This window comes from Ricinus communis, chromosome 3 (genome assembly GCF_019578655.1).
Source record: "Ricinus communis isolate WT05 ecotype wild-type chromosome 3, ASM1957865v1, whole genome shotgun sequence".
NCBI lineage: Eukaryota > Viridiplantae > Streptophyta > Magnoliopsida > Malpighiales > Euphorbiaceae > Ricinus > Ricinus communis.
In genome coordinates, this window is record NC_063258.1 from 25,389,891 (window position 1) to 25,405,442 (window position 15,552).

At 33.9% G+C, this 15,552-nt stretch overlaps 2 protein-coding genes across 2 annotated transcripts; one reads left to right on the forward strand and one right to left on the reverse strand.

The window, feature by feature from the left end:
- Positions 1-1,902: 1,902 nt before the first annotated feature.
- Positions 1,903-6,684, forward strand: LOC8263856 (ubiquitin C-terminal hydrolase 22). Its single transcript, XM_002530714.4, has 3 exons — positions 1,903-3,261; positions 3,360-3,490; positions 5,420-6,684. The coding sequence occupies exons 1-3, from the start codon at positions 2,432-2,434 to the stop codon at positions 6,190-6,192; spliced, it is 1,734 nt and encodes a 577-aa protein (XP_002530760.1). The 5' UTR covers positions 1,903-2,431; the 3' UTR covers positions 6,193-6,684.
- A 65-nt stretch (positions 6,685-6,749) lies between these two features.
- On the reverse strand, positions 6,750-10,590 carry LOC8263857 (uncharacterized transporter C405.03c). The gene is made up of 8 exons (XM_002530715.3): positions 10,100-10,590; positions 8,904-9,281; positions 8,598-8,815; positions 8,422-8,492; positions 8,233-8,331; positions 7,570-7,687; positions 7,346-7,481; positions 6,750-7,226 (listed from the first exon to the last, which is right to left on the reverse strand). Exons 1-8 carry the CDS (start codon positions 10,178-10,180, stop codon positions 7,092-7,094), a joined length of 1,236 nt encoding a protein of 411 aa, XP_002530761.1. The 5' UTR covers positions 10,181-10,590; the 3' UTR covers positions 6,750-7,091.
- Between the last annotated feature and the right edge of the window lie 4,962 nt (positions 10,591-15,552).

The window sequence follows — 15,552 nt, forward strand, 5'->3', positions numbered from 1 at the left end:
AATCCGTTTATGCATTAGTAATGGTATACTAGTGTCCGGTGCCCATCATATGAATTCATAATGGTGAATTTGAGGGATTCAGGGCACAATAAATAGGCATGCCTTGTGTTTTCATCTTGTGTTGGTGTCATCTGAGGGTTGGTTTCTCAATTTCTGCTTTTCAACTATTTTAAAATATGCTTGGATTGGAAACTTCATGTTTCTTTGCCATGTGAACATGTGCGCGTTATTCTGATGTTAAGAAGTTCCCTTTTCATAAGAGATTGTTGTAACAGTATGCAGCAGTATACATTCATATGCAAGTCACAAAGCATTTTGTTTTTCTAAACATGTTCTTTTTGCATCTGTCTTCTGTATGTTTATAGGTCTCCGATCCTTTGCTTGGTTAAAGTTTTATTTCTTATTAGCAATTGTTTTCCTTAAACCAAGAGCAATGAACTTGATCAGTACATATTGACTATAGTTTAACCTCATCTATTACTTCAGCTATGTAATTTTTGTCAAATTCTGTGGCCATTTTTTTTTCCAAATTAATAATTGGTGTAGGTAATAGGGGTCCCCAGTCTTCATAGTTTTGAAACTTACAAGATTTTAGCTTAAACTTTCGTGATAACTGAATGTTGTAATATCACTATCAGTCCCTAAAACTTTCCATAATTGAACTCTGATCCTCATTTCATTTTAATATTCAATCATCTTAATCTCTACTTTGGCCCTCCAAGTGCAAGATTATATACAGCAGGGCACGCAGCAAGAAAACATTAATACCAGCAAGTAGAAAGACTCATGATGTGGGGATACATAGTTTGCTGGAAAATAGAAGAAGCATGATTGCTTTCAGTAGTGTAATCAAACCAGCAAGGACCAAATCATGGAACTTGTGACCTTTTTGAGACATGCAATCGGCAGTAGTTTCTGTAAAACTTAAGAAAGCAATCAACCTCGGCTGGAATGGTTAATGCAATTATATTTAGCATGTGATTCATGTCTCTTTTTTTTTTCTCTTTTTTTTTTTTTTAAATAATTTATAAAAGATACAACGAACTATAAGCTACATAATAAAAATAGTTTCTTTTTTTACCGAATAAAATACTATAAATTAGCTGTCCATCTTTAGATCATGAAATTGGAAAAAGGTATTAGAAATGGTACCAATCATGAAAACATATACTACCCTTGGTTGGTACCCTGTCCTCCAGTTGTAGACCAAACGACCTTGACTTGGAATAAAATTGAAACAGCCCTAAACCTGAGGGACAGTAATCATCTTGTTGTCCTTTAGAAAAATAGAGTAATAGGATTCACTGATGTGTCTGTGTGATGATGGTCCATAATAAAGCGTAATTCAAAGTTAAAAATATTTCAATTTAGTCCAGTGAAAAGTAGGCCTGTCCAAAAAAAATTTCTGTGTGGAAAAGTGAAAAATAATAGTCCTCGGAATACAGTTATTTAATCATGTTTACCCTTCAAAAAAGAAATTACCTTTTAATATTAGGGCTCGTCTAGTTGAGATTTTGAAATTAAAAGTGATATAGAAATCCAAAACAGTAAGAAATAGAAAATTAATTTTAATAACCAGTCTAGTAAAATGAAAAATGAAAATAAAAAATAGAAATTTTAGTTAATTATTTATTATAATATTAATAATAATTAATTATTACTCACTCCATTCTATATTAACTATCTATTTTTTAAATAAAAAATTCCAGTCATATGTCACTTTTATACACCTAATGCAACATTATAATTTCTTCTCTATTTTATCAGTGTTATAATTTTACAATATTTATATAAGGATAGTTTAGTTTAATTTAATTAATCTTTCTTTATATTAAATATATTAAATATTTTTTTAATCCAGATAAACTATTAAAAAATGATTGTTAGTATGAATGAGTTGTAGTATGGAATCACATTTAACCACGTATATAATTTATTTGATTTAATTTTTATTAAATAATATTGTAGGAAGTCCACTTTATATGGAGAATCCCATTATGATTCTAAAACGATTTTTTAATCCTTTTTTATAGGTATTTTGTTTATAAAAAAAATCAAATTGCTCGGTGCTTTCTCTTTTAGGAAGGAACATAAAACAAAAATATACTAACGATTCTGAAAAAGGAAAAAGAAAAAGAAAAATCCAAGGAAAACAAAAGTTGCAACCAACCAATAACTTAAACAGACAGTCTCAGTGAGATACATTAATAACTCTTTCTTTAATCAAAACACACACAAAAACCAATACACACACACACACTCACACTCACACTCTCAGCTCACTCTCTGACTTGGACCATCCTCATCATTCTCCATGCTCCTTCAATCTTAGCCGTTAATCTCCCCTCTCACATGACTCTTATGTTCTTCAAATCTAGGGTTTCCACCGTCAACCACCACCACCACCACGACGCATCCCCAATCTCCATCCATGTCACCGCCACTCCCCCACCGCAGTCACCTTCCTTGCCCTCATTTAGCCGAATTCCATTCCCGCAACGGCTCCAAACCCTTCCGCTTCCTCCAAGACTGCCTCCGCATAAAACCACCAGGTGGCCGCGCCGCCATACGCCGGGAGCCCTCCGAGGTTCCCCGCTGCGGCGCGTGCGGCGAGTCATCCCGCCCCCGACTCTATGCTTGCGTCACATGCGCAACGATCTCGTGCCACGCGCCTCCTGGCCCTTCCCACGCGGCAGCACATGCCACGTCACCAGGACACGAGATCGCGGTGGACGTAGATCGGGCAGAGCTATTCTGCTGCGCGTGTCGTGATCAGGTATACGATCGTGATTTCGACGCTGCGGTCGTTTTGTCGCAAACGACGTCCTTTAAAGCCGCCGGTAATGCTATATTATCTTCGAAACCTGAAAATCTGCGTAAAAGACGGAGGGTTGACTACCGACCCTGGCGTCCTGACGTGCGAGATCGGATGTTGATGGAATCGGGCTCTAGTCCGTTGGAGTATAGCTCTGAAATGCCACGTGGACTTCGCGGTTTGAATAATTTAGGAAATACATGTTTTATGAACTCGGTGTTACAGGCATTGCTTCATACGCCGCCGTTGAGGAATTATTTTTTGAGTGATAGGCATAATAGGTATTATTGTCAGCAGATGAAGAATGGTGTTAATAATGGTGCTTTTAATAATAATAGTAATAATAAGAATGCCAAGCTGTGTTTGGCTTGTGATCTGGATGCAATGTTTTCAGCCGTTTTTTCCGGTGATCGGATGCCTTATAGCCCTGCTAAGTTTTTGTATAGGTATATATATATATATATTTATATTTCCTATCACATTGTGCATTGTCTAGCTATTAGCCATGTGTAATTTTAATTGGCTTGGATCGTGTTGGTTGCAGTTGGTGGCAGCATGCTTCTAATTTGGCAAGTTATGAACAACAGGATGCACATGAATTTTTCATTTCTATGCTTGATGGTATCCATGAAAAGATAAAGGTGGAGAAGGATCTATGCAAGCCCCACAGTCAAGGTAAAGATTTTAGTCGTCTTTTCTGCCTGCATCAAATATGCTAATTTCTTTCTAGTGTAGGACTCACAAATGTGAACACCCATTATATTCTGAACTTATTGCACATGTGGAATATATTGGTTTTACAGGTTCTATTTTGTGATTCATCTCTGTATTGCTAGTTCTGTTCATCAGTTTTCTCAAGTGAGAACCATGTGAATGTGTTGATTTTTTTTTGTATGATCAACTTAACTAGGCTCTAGAATGTGGGGCCCATGTCTTTCTCATGCATCCTGCAAGGTTATAGCCACAGTGTCGTTAGGAAGTTTAGTTTCCTTGTTGTTGCTATTAGCTTTGTAAGACTTGGTTGTTTTGGTAAAATATAACTGATTTATTGTTTAGTAATGAAGCTTTTGCAAGGGACCAGTTCAGTCTGCTGACCTATTAAAGCTGAATGTTAGTGTATATTTGTCGCTCTTTCGGCCTGTTGGCATATTAAGCTAGCTGTTTATTTAGGCCGATTTGCATGGCTAATATATAGGATGTCTTATTCTTGTAACATTAGCAATTAGGTGGCTTATAGCAAAAAGAAATTAGGCAACCTTAGAGGGCTTCAGAGACATCCTGCATTTCATTTTGATTGAATAGGGAGTGCATGAATGAAAATGGTTGACATGCTAAAGCTGCAAGATAACCTGGAGTTCTCTTAAGCTGCTAATGACCCTCTTTTTTCTATTTGTAGTAATTCTCTTTGATCAAAGTGATCCAAAATACTTGAAAGGCTATTTAGTAACCACAACTTTTAAATGCAGGGTGTGGGTTTAGGTCTCTGTTATTGGCTTAGGAGTTGACAAGTGCTCCCAGATTTAGGGCTAATTCTCAACATCAGCATGCAGACTTGATGATGTCATCTGCCTTGCTCCAGTAAGTCAACTTTTTTCAGCCTTCTTGGGTTCATAATAGGATTCTCGTCTGTCATAATACTCATGTTAATCCAACCTTTATCATGCTTATGGTCTCCTCTCATCACAAAGCTGATCTCAGATCCAGAATAAGGAAGAAGGTCGCATTAGGTTCATGGTCAGTATAAGGTTCTTGTTCATACTTTGAGGAACTTCAGATCTTGTATTGTTTCTGTGTCACTTTCTTGGAAGCCTTTTTAATGTGATAGAACTATTGGAATGCCACTTGGTCTAGATATGCCATCAGCTGCTTGCCAATTTTATTCCAAGGTTCAACATCTGTCCACCTCTTGGTAACTGTGGTAGATGTGTCCTCTTCCAATTTGTTGCTAGTCATTTATTATTGCTGATTGGCAATAAGTAGCACAGGAAATTGTGATGTGAAATGTAAATGAGTTGTCAGATGTTTTGTGTTCATTTTGGAAAGTGAAAGAGGGAACTGATTGATTACCACAGGATAGCATCTGAGATGGTAATTTACTGCACTGCCATCCCAGCCAATGGTTGTTAGCAAATAGCAGTTGTTTGTTTCCTGTTTAAAGGAAGTAATGTAAATGAGCTGTCAGATGTTTTGTGCTCATTTTGGAAAGTGAAAGAGGAAACTGATTGATTACCACAGGATAGCAGCTGAGATGGTAATATACTGCACTGCCATCCCAGTCAATAGTTGTTAGCAAATAGCAGTTGTTTGTTTTTTGTTTAAAGAAAATATAATTCTAGTGGTCATATGACAGTTATAGGCAAGAAAAGGAAGGACCAAATCCAATATAATGGTATCCTTTCAACTGAAGTAGAAAGAGTCCAAGATAAATTATTTTCATTCTTTTATAAAGCGTTGTTCTGTTTATTATTGGATATAATCTCATGTTGTGTTTCAAGAACTGATGTTCTCTTCTCTTCTATTTTCATTCCTTACATGGAATTTGTTTGCTAAATGTCTATTGTATGGATTTTTCTTCATAACCCTTTTTTGTTTCTTGAAGTGCAGGCCATGGAGACTGTTGTATTGCTCATAGAATTTTTTCTGGTATCTTGCGATCTGACGTCATGTGTATGGCTTGTGGTTTCACATCTACTACATATGACCCATGTGTGGACATCTCACTGGATTTAGAGCCACAGCAAGGAGGTTTTGGGAAGCATGCATCTATGAAGGCACATCATTCTTGCAATGGTGAGACAGATTGCATGGGTGCAAGCCAGAACTGTGGGATATCTACCCTGATGGGGTGTTTGGACCGATTTACTAGACCTGAGAGATTGGGGTCTGACCAAAAATTCTTCTGCCAACAATGTCAGGTGAGGCAGGAGTCTCTCAAACAGATGTCTATAAGAAAACTTCCTTTAGTTTATTGCTTCCACATCAAAAGATTTGAGCATTCTTCGATACGTAAAATGTCAAGGAAAGTTGACCGTTATTTGCAATTCCCTTTTTCGCTCGACATGACACCTTACCTTTCTTCTTCAATTTTGAGGAATCGATTTGGTAACAGGATTTTCCCATTTGATGGAGATGAACCAGATGCTTCAAATGAGATGTCATCAGAGTTTGAGTTGTTTGCTGTTGTCACACACACAGGCAAACTTGATGCTGGTCATTATGTGACCTATTTACGCTTAAATAATCAATGGTACAAGTGTGATGATGCTTGGATCACCCAGGTCAATGAAAATATTGTGAGAGCTGCTCAAGGCTATATGATTTTTTATGTACAGAAGGTGCTTTATTATAAAGCAAGTGAGAATCAGCTAGCCACATAATATATAATGACTAGAATGGTGGTGGTTTACTCAAATTGCATTGTAAGATGTAATTAATGAAGTCATGATGGACACAAAATTTCACATCGGTGAGATCCCATGTCTAGTTTCTAAACACAGGAAACAAATGTTGAAAAGCTGCTGTTCCTGTTGGTGAAGCTGAAGAAGCATTGCGCTGCTTTCAAGTTTTGCAAGTCATAGTTTATTATACTTGGAACACAAAGTGAGCCTGAATTTTTGAAGTGCTTGAACATTTGGGAAATTAATTTATGAAGGTATGAGTTTCTCTAAATTATTTCCTGATAATTTTTCCCTCTAGAGGGTGTTTTTTTCAATCTTCTGCTCATTCAAGTGTTGTTGGTGGGTTGATTCTTTTTTGTCATTGATCCTCTCAGAAGTTGCAATGCTTGGGAGCATAGTTCAATATTTTGTACTAATCCTACTTGGCATATATATGTCAAAAATCTGATATAAGAGTTCACTTTCTTTTGCTTTTGGACTTTGATGCTCCTTTTGAGCATGTTCCTAGCCAGTCTTCACTAAATATAAAGAATTGGTAAATCAATCTGGCTCCTGTTTTAAAATTTGATGCTTGTGCCAAAAACAATCCCCAGGGTCAAGTTCTTTTCCCAGATTATGCACATAGGAGATCACTACCAAACACAACATTGTTACAGAGGAGTATGGCATCTGGTGTGCTGCATTATAAAATATAGGCTATCCTTCTTAGCACTCTAAACTACATGGTTTTTTTTTTCTTCTTTCTTTTGTTACAGTAATATGAATGTTGTATTTTCAGTTGAAATGTAATTGGTATACTAAGATATTGAATTTGTAAACATGAAGCCACCAAGAGGCCAATAGAGCATCAAGGTAGTTCATGTTCATCATCACATCCATTAGAAAAAGTTCAAGCAACCAGCAATTGTAGTGGGAGTAGTAAGCAGAGATCCATTAGTAAGATGAAGAACTACCATCTTAGCCTTTTTGGAAATACAGTCGGCAAGATTAGCTATCACAAATCCCAAAAATACCTGTTGCAAATCAGCAATGAGGACAAAGTCAGTCATTCACCTTAACAGGTCCTGTGATTTGAACATTATTATGAGACTTTGTATGGTAATCCATGTTGGTTTTGTGTTTTGAGACTTACCTGAGCTGAGCCGATAATATAGATTGCTGAATAGTGCTGGCCATGGATCACCATGTCCTCCAACATGGCTAGTGGTATGGTAAGGGAAACTCCTAGTGCAGCCACCAGTGGGCTCGTCCATATCACACCCAATCCCCTGAAAGTTCATTTCATGCAACCTCTAACTTAAAAGCATGGAAAAATAAAATCAAGTTGTTAAAAAAGATTTTTCCTCTACTATGTACCAGAAATAATCACATAGTACGTTTCCAACAAAACCGTTGATAATAATAATCTCTTCCATTTTAGCTGATTGTGGGAATGAGAATCTGGGTTCTATTCCCATGGCTGTGAGAGGCCACACTGAAATATCAAAATATGCAAGTAATCAATCAATTACTGTTAAAAAAGGTATTTGAAACAGAACAATGTGAATTCAAGTCCCAAATTACTTTAGCTAAGAACATATAAACGTGAGGTGTAATTACTAGTTAAATTTTAAATAGTTTTATTTAATTATTTCAAAATTTTAAAATAAATATTCATACTTTCAATTTATTTTTAAAAATATTTTTCAGCAACTAATTTTAAAAATTTACAATGAAAAAAAAGAAAAAATAGTAAGTTAGTGAAAATATTTATTGCATTTAAACGTGTATGAAAATATGTACATATGTGAAACCTTTAATGACGCAAGTACAATGGACTTGCCACGTTATTTTCCTTACCGTAGAATTTCAAAAATTGGAATTGAAAATATAAATATTTTTTTAAAATTTTAAAATATTAAATAAAATTATTAAAAAATATAAAATTCAGGATTTAATTAATAATTAGGCCTAAATATAACATAAAGATAACAACAATTGCTAAAGGAAAAAAGAAAATAAGAATCTTATTATTGTTACCAAGCCACCAAAGCGCGACAAGTATGAATAATCCTATATAGCCAAACAACTTCTGCACGTCCACCCTTTCTCCTTCTCCAGCAAACCTTTTGAGTAAAACTGCAAATTTCTACCATTATATTTCGTGGATCTGAAGAATTCTTTTTTTTTGAAAAAGGAAAATTGTAAAGCTGATGTTCAAGTATCAACCTGTAAATAGCCCATATGTCAAAGCTGATAGAACAGCATACAGATCTCCTATAAGAGAATGCTTTTGATCTCTGAACACACAAAAGCATTCCAATACAAATAAACTAAAAGAATTAATGGCCAATTACAATTCAAATAAAGCATGCATGTAACTTTTGTCAAAATAAAGAACATACTTGGATGCCCTTGACTGTGATCCACCAGCAATCCATGTTTTCCCCACTAATGTCAGGGCAACACCAGTCATGCTGATAACAACAGAGATTGCTTTGACAAAAGTGATAGACTCTTCACCCAACAATGCTCCAATCAAAAGAGTGAAAAGACATGAAGTTGAAGACAATAATGTTGTACTGGCAACACTTGTTTTTGCAAGTGCAGCATTTGTTAGATACTGCATACAACATTAGAAAGAAAAAAACATGAGCAACTACTTCAGTTTTCTGTCAAGAGAACGATATCAGAAACAATGAAGGTCTCACCTCTGTGGCAAACCAGAGAGGTGCAATGCTGAACCCAATAAGAGAAGTTTCTTTTGCATTAAGCTTTTTGTCTACTTTCAAAGTTTCCACATTATTGTTGTTATTTTTGGCGTTGCATTGAGAAACTACTGGCTTTTCACTCTCCTTTGGAGACAAATCTATGGAACATTCCTTACTGGGTAAAGGCCCATGATGTTCATTCTCAAAATTAGTACTTGCACTATTAGCAGTTCCTGCTTTGTTGCCACTTGTATCCGGACGATGTCTCCACAACTTTATCAGCCAATTTTTGATGAATGCAACAGGAAGATAGATAACTAAAAGAGAGGTTCCCAGATATGTCACAGCAAATGGATGCTTATAGTCTGTGAACACACCCTGTTGCATAATCAAGAAACATGAAATCAAAATTAAAATGAACCTTGGCTGCTTGTTTTTATTACAAATTCCATGATAATTCTTGCCAGTGCTTCTACTTGGAGCAAAAGAGAGAGCAAGATGGCCTAGATTCTGAACCATTTATTGATAATTATATAATAACAATACTAAACATATCAAGAAAACATACTTAGGCTGTTGGGTGAAGAGTGAAGACCTCATCATGCCCATCAGAAAGTTCCCAAAAGAGAAGGAAAGAAACCTCCAATGGCAACCAAGACAAGCAAAATGAATCATTGATGTAAAGATTGCTGATAAAGATGAGAACATTACTAAAAAGATTACATATCTTTAAACAAAAATTAAAAATCTGGCTGACCAACCTAGACCACCAAAAAAAAGAATTAAGAACATAAGCCATATTTAAAGTGTGAACTAACAATATTAGAACTACAAAAAAACAGAAAAAAGAAACACAACAACAAACAATCTTTAACATTTCAATAAAAAAATGATTTCACTCATTAGAGTTACCAAGTGACAATGTACAACAATAGCTAGTCAAAACATGTAGGTTTGTTAATCCCAGTGTACTAATTGACCAAAAACTTAAAAGGGTTTACTTATTAATAATTTTTCAACAAAAAGCATGACATTAACAAAGAATCTTATATGACAAGAAGTGTGTGCAACTGAAATAGATCAATCTCAAAGTACATGCTTGTTCCTGTTCAAATGTTAATACAGCAGTAATCATCATGATTTGAAGACTTACAGCAGAAGAAGAAGAAGAAGAAGAAGAGAGAGAGAGAGATGACCTGTGTGACCTCTGCAGAACTGACCCAAAGGATGACGACTGTAATTATAAGTATCAAACCACCCTTGTATGTCCAACACATCTCTTTGTTTATATTACTATAATGGGGAATTAAGAATCTCTCCTTCCTATATATAAATAACTAACTCTTTTTTTCTCTTTTTTTAGTATGAACACTTGTATTTTTCACTTTTGTAAAGTCCATGCTCAATTATCATACATGACAAACTTATAAGATATATAAGTGGGGTCTCTTCCTTCTTCCTTAAAATTTAACGAAGACAGAAAAATAAGAGAAGCAAAAGGTACAGAGCATGAAAGCATATAGAAGATTTCTGAAAATACCCACATTAATTAGTAGTTATTTCAGTTCACTAGTCATTCTTTTTCTTTTCTTTCACTATCGAATCTCACTCACCAATACCTTCTTCAACTACCATCTAACAGTTGCACAACCAAAGATTCATGGCCTATTTCTTCTCTTTAGGGAAAAAGAAGGTGACAAGTTAAAGTAAAATCTTGAACCCATTTCTTATTTATAGCACTGTACCATAAATCAGATTAGAACTATCTATTAACAACAACCGCGTTTTTTAATTTATCTAACGAAAATACACAATAAAAATAGTTATTTCTTTATATTCGCCATAGACATAAAAACACATTTAGTCTAAAAAGAAAAAAATTTGAATAACACCTTTCATTTTAAAAAACAAATACTCTTATTACTTAAATTGTAACTTTGTTTTATAGTATGGCAGGATGAATAGTTGAGAGGATATTGAAAGTTTTGATCAACATTATCCAAGCCTTAAGTTGTCAAATAATTATTACCATTATGTTCAGAACTCATTACGCAATAACTTAATCACTAAAAACAATCGTTGGATTTCTCTACTGTTTGAGCAAATCTCTTTTTGCAAAGAGTATCAAGCTTACATACATTTAATATTTTCATAATATTTGATTGGATTCTTAGATTCTAACAAATATTAAAAAAGTTACAAAAAAAATTAAAAATATCTAATTTACTATTATTTTTATAAAAAATTTATTAAATTTATTTATAAATTTAATATTATAATCATATAATAATAACATAACAGTGGTTTATCGATAACTAGTTTACTCTGGTTGCAATTCAAACTTACTGCATAATTCACATGAGTGGTTTTATTAGAATAGTAATTATGAAAAGGGACCAACATCCTAAACTGTATTAACTAGTAATTATGAAATAGATTGTCTTTTGATGTCATTATTTCTTTTTTCTTCAAAATTAAATGATGCTTTTTTAAGCCACTAATGCACATAGCTCAGGGCCTAGTATTTGGTAATCCATTAAGTGACTCGGAATTTGGAATTAAATCTGCCATGCCATAATTAAATACCATAATTCACAACTGACATGCTATAATTAAATCTCTCTAATTTTAAAATATCACATATCATAAACAAGAAAAGTCTCAATAATTTGAAAGTATTCTATTGCGGAAGGTCTACAGTATATAATAATAAAAATATGGAAGTACATGTTATTTATAAAAGTCCGAAGGAGGAGAAGTCAGACCGTTATAATACAGGACGACGAAGAACTCTAATTGTCACCTGAAAAATAAAAATAAAACTGTCAGTTTCAGAAATGAGTTAAAATTAAATAATCTTGTGACTATAGTAGTCTTCTCAGAAAATAATAATGATTACACTCATTATAACATACCATGTACATCAAATATGAGTCATACTATAATCATACCATAATCCTAAAAATAAAATACATTTTAATATTTGTGGGACGAGTGACTCAGTAGAACCTGATGTGTGCTACTTGTGTTAGCTACAATCTAAGGCAGTGTACCTATCGATGCAGTCTAGCACTAATGGCGAGTATCAAGGTCGTATTCCTCGAGAAAGTGTTATATTAACCTAAAATGAGTGTTGAATAATTTCTAAACTAACTAATAGCTACAAGCTAAGTTCTAAAGGAGATGCAGGAGTAATTGATAACTCAAATAACCAAGACAAGAAAGCAAACCCAAAGGGAACCTAAACTAGTTGGCAATCAAACAAAAGATAAAAGATTGGTGAGTCTAATTATGCTACCCGTGGACGAATTCTTAACCGAATTCGGTTTCTCTCTCGAGATAACCGAATTCCTAAACCTAATAACCTAAAGTTGGAATCTCTTCCTAACGATTGATTCTTAAATTAGCATTAAGCTTTAATCTGCATCTATTAAGCTTTGTTAATTCTTAATCCGGCTAGTTAATTATCCTTATCTCTAAGCGATTATTAACCAGTTCTTGCTATTCAAAATTCTAATTGCCAAATGGACTTCTCAATCACACAAAGCAATCTAAACACATAATTCACAACGTCTCATGAATAATGCATTATCTTATTAATACTGAAAGCAAGAAGAATACAAAACTAACCCAAACAATCCAACAATATAATACTAAGCCAACATAGTAAAGAAATCCCAATGGATTTAATCAATCTAGCTAATCATGTTCATTATCAAAATCCACAAGAATACAATTACAACAAAGAGTAAAGGTAGAGAAAACCCGATTACACCCTTGGATGAGAGTAAACAGCCCCAATTCCTCTTGCTCGAATTGAATCGATTCTTGTTCCTCTTGCTCGATTTGAAACCAATCAACGAACCTCGCCCAATCTTCAATCTTTGAAGGGAATCCGATTGAAACCTTGATCCAAGTTTCCTTTTTCCTTTGTTAAAGCTCAAAAAACCCTTAGAGAGAGAAATATTAGGGTTTGGGACGTTCTCCCCCACTCTCCTCTTTTTTTCCTCTCTTCTTTCTTTTAATTAATTCCCCCTGTCGCCGCCAACACGGCTGTGTTGGGAACACGGTTTGGTGTTCCTGGCCATGTTACTCTCTGTGGTCGTGCTCCCTAACGCCTCTTCTTCTTTGATGTCTAATGCACCCAAAACGGCCGTGTCGGTGCCCGTGTTGGGAACACGGCCAGTGTTGAAACCAACACGGCCATGTTCAGTTTCCTGATGCTCATACTTAGCTTGTTTCGGCAGCTTTGACGTCCAATTATGCTCCAATTCTTCCTTTATCATTCTTAAACTTCTTTTGGACCTAGTGCACACAAACAAACTCATAGGGTGAGTGTTGGGACTAATTCACATCCAAATGTCCATAAAATCAATCTTAAAAACTCCATTTAGATGTGTGTATTTTACGCACATCAGAACCCTAACTCCAATTACTAGTAGTCTTTAGGCTCTCTTAATTCCAACAGGTCTGGTTCTCAGAGAGCATTGCTCGATCAGTGATCTTTCTCCGGCAGTCAGCTTTCACAGCCCAAAGAGTTATACTCGACCAGGGCAGAAATCTATAATAACTTTGTTACCTGTCTTTAATTATTACTGGTGCGCACGCGGTCCTGATCTAACCTATCAGGTGTCATGTTCTACTAAAGCCTCATTCCAATATCACAATTAATACATATAATAATAAACTGTATTAATATGAGTGGTTTTATTAGATTAGTAATTGTGAAAAGAGACCAACATCCTAAACTGTATTAACTAGTAATTATGAAATAGATTGTCTTTTGATGTCATTATTTCTTTTTTCTTCAAAATTCTAATTCTTCAAAATTCTAATGCACATAGCTCAGGGCCTAGTATTTGGCAGTCCATTAAGTGACTCGGAATTTGGAATTTGTGAAGCCCTTTGAGCAACTAAATTAAAAACATCAATCTTGAAGTCAAAAAGAATTATTATTGCTGTATTAAATTTACAACTTTAACAATCAAAATCTTTCAAAGGAAAAATCTTCATCCCCTTCTAAGGAGAGACCTTTAGAAAACATTTCCACATAAAATTGTTGACATATACAATTGAACTGATCTTAATTCAACCAACTCAATAATGTACATAGCTTGGACCCCTAGTCAATGCAAAACCTATGGATTTGTAATTAGCCCATATGGGGAATAAAATTAAAAAAAAAAAGATGATTAAGGAAGTCAAAAAGAATTATTGTTGTATTTATTTTTATTAATTTAAATAATTTTTTTTTAAAAAAGAAGACAGTAAAATTATGTATATATAAAAATAGAAAAATTACATTTATTGGACTTATATTAAATTAAGCTAGGTTATAAAACTGTGACAAAAAAAAAAAAGAATAAAATGCTATATTTTTTTATAATTTGAATTAACATGTATAATGTTTATATAAACAAGTAAAATAAAAATAAATTTAGTATAATTTATAACAAGTGATGTGTGTATATAAAATATAATTAAGTTCATAAATAAAAATTAGACTTAAGTTCAACGATTATCAAAATATAATTATTTAAATAATTAGATATTAGCAAATATTATAAGCTCTTTTGAACATTTTTATATTCTAACAACGTGAAATTCTGTAAAGAAATTAATAAATAAATAAAGTTGGAAGGCCATTATTGCACTCGATCAAACTTGATGCTATATTACCATTTCTCTTATGTCCAAGAGTGAATATCTCCTTCCTATAAGAGGTAAATTATGTGGCCAACTTACGGATAGTTTGGAAGCTCTTTTGCTCTCAATGTGTGTGATAATAAAAGGCCAATTAATTGCAAATAATTAGAAGTCAATCAACATTGTGAGTGACTGTCAGTCTCTCATTGGTTGAAAAGGAAAAGTAAAAGAAGAAAGAAAAAGAAAGAGTAAAAAAAGCATTAGGACAAACAAACTAAATAAATGGAATAATTGTCAAAGCGACTAAGTTTAGACATGGCAAAACCAGATTCCCACAAATGGGAAACTCCATATATGATTGAGTTTCTCCGCTTCACTCCATCCCAAATATAATACAAATATATATTTTGTAAACATATTTAAATTATGAAGTTCTAATATTAATAAGATTATTGAAAAGAAAATAAGCAATCCTATTTAATCTTATTTACTCACTTCGTCTAAATTCTTAAAAAGAAAATGACAATCTCAAAATACACCCGACATATATTATTAATTAATTTATTTTAAAATTAAATAATGCAACTTATTTATTTAGAATATTTGTTCATGCCAATTGAATCAACCCAATAGGTTTGGCCTAGCTATTAATTTAAGTCAAACAAAATCTAGGGTTTGTAATTAGCCGATTTGGGAAATAAGTTAAAAGGCTGTCTAAGGAAGTCTAAAAATAGTTATTGGTTGTGTTTAATGTGCTAAGTGGAAAAAAAATGCTAAGATTCAGTTTAACTTCATGCCAACAACTTAATAATGTCTATGTAAAAGTCTCCATCCCCATTAATGAATTACTCCGTCGAAAGTATTATAAAAGGCTCTTACATTCATACCATTTCCCCATAACAAAAACCACCTTTGCTATAGTTTCCAAGCAGTTCATCCATGGCAACATTCCTAGCTCAAACCCGTTTCGTTCTTTTGTTGGCAGTTGTAAGCATTGTGGCTG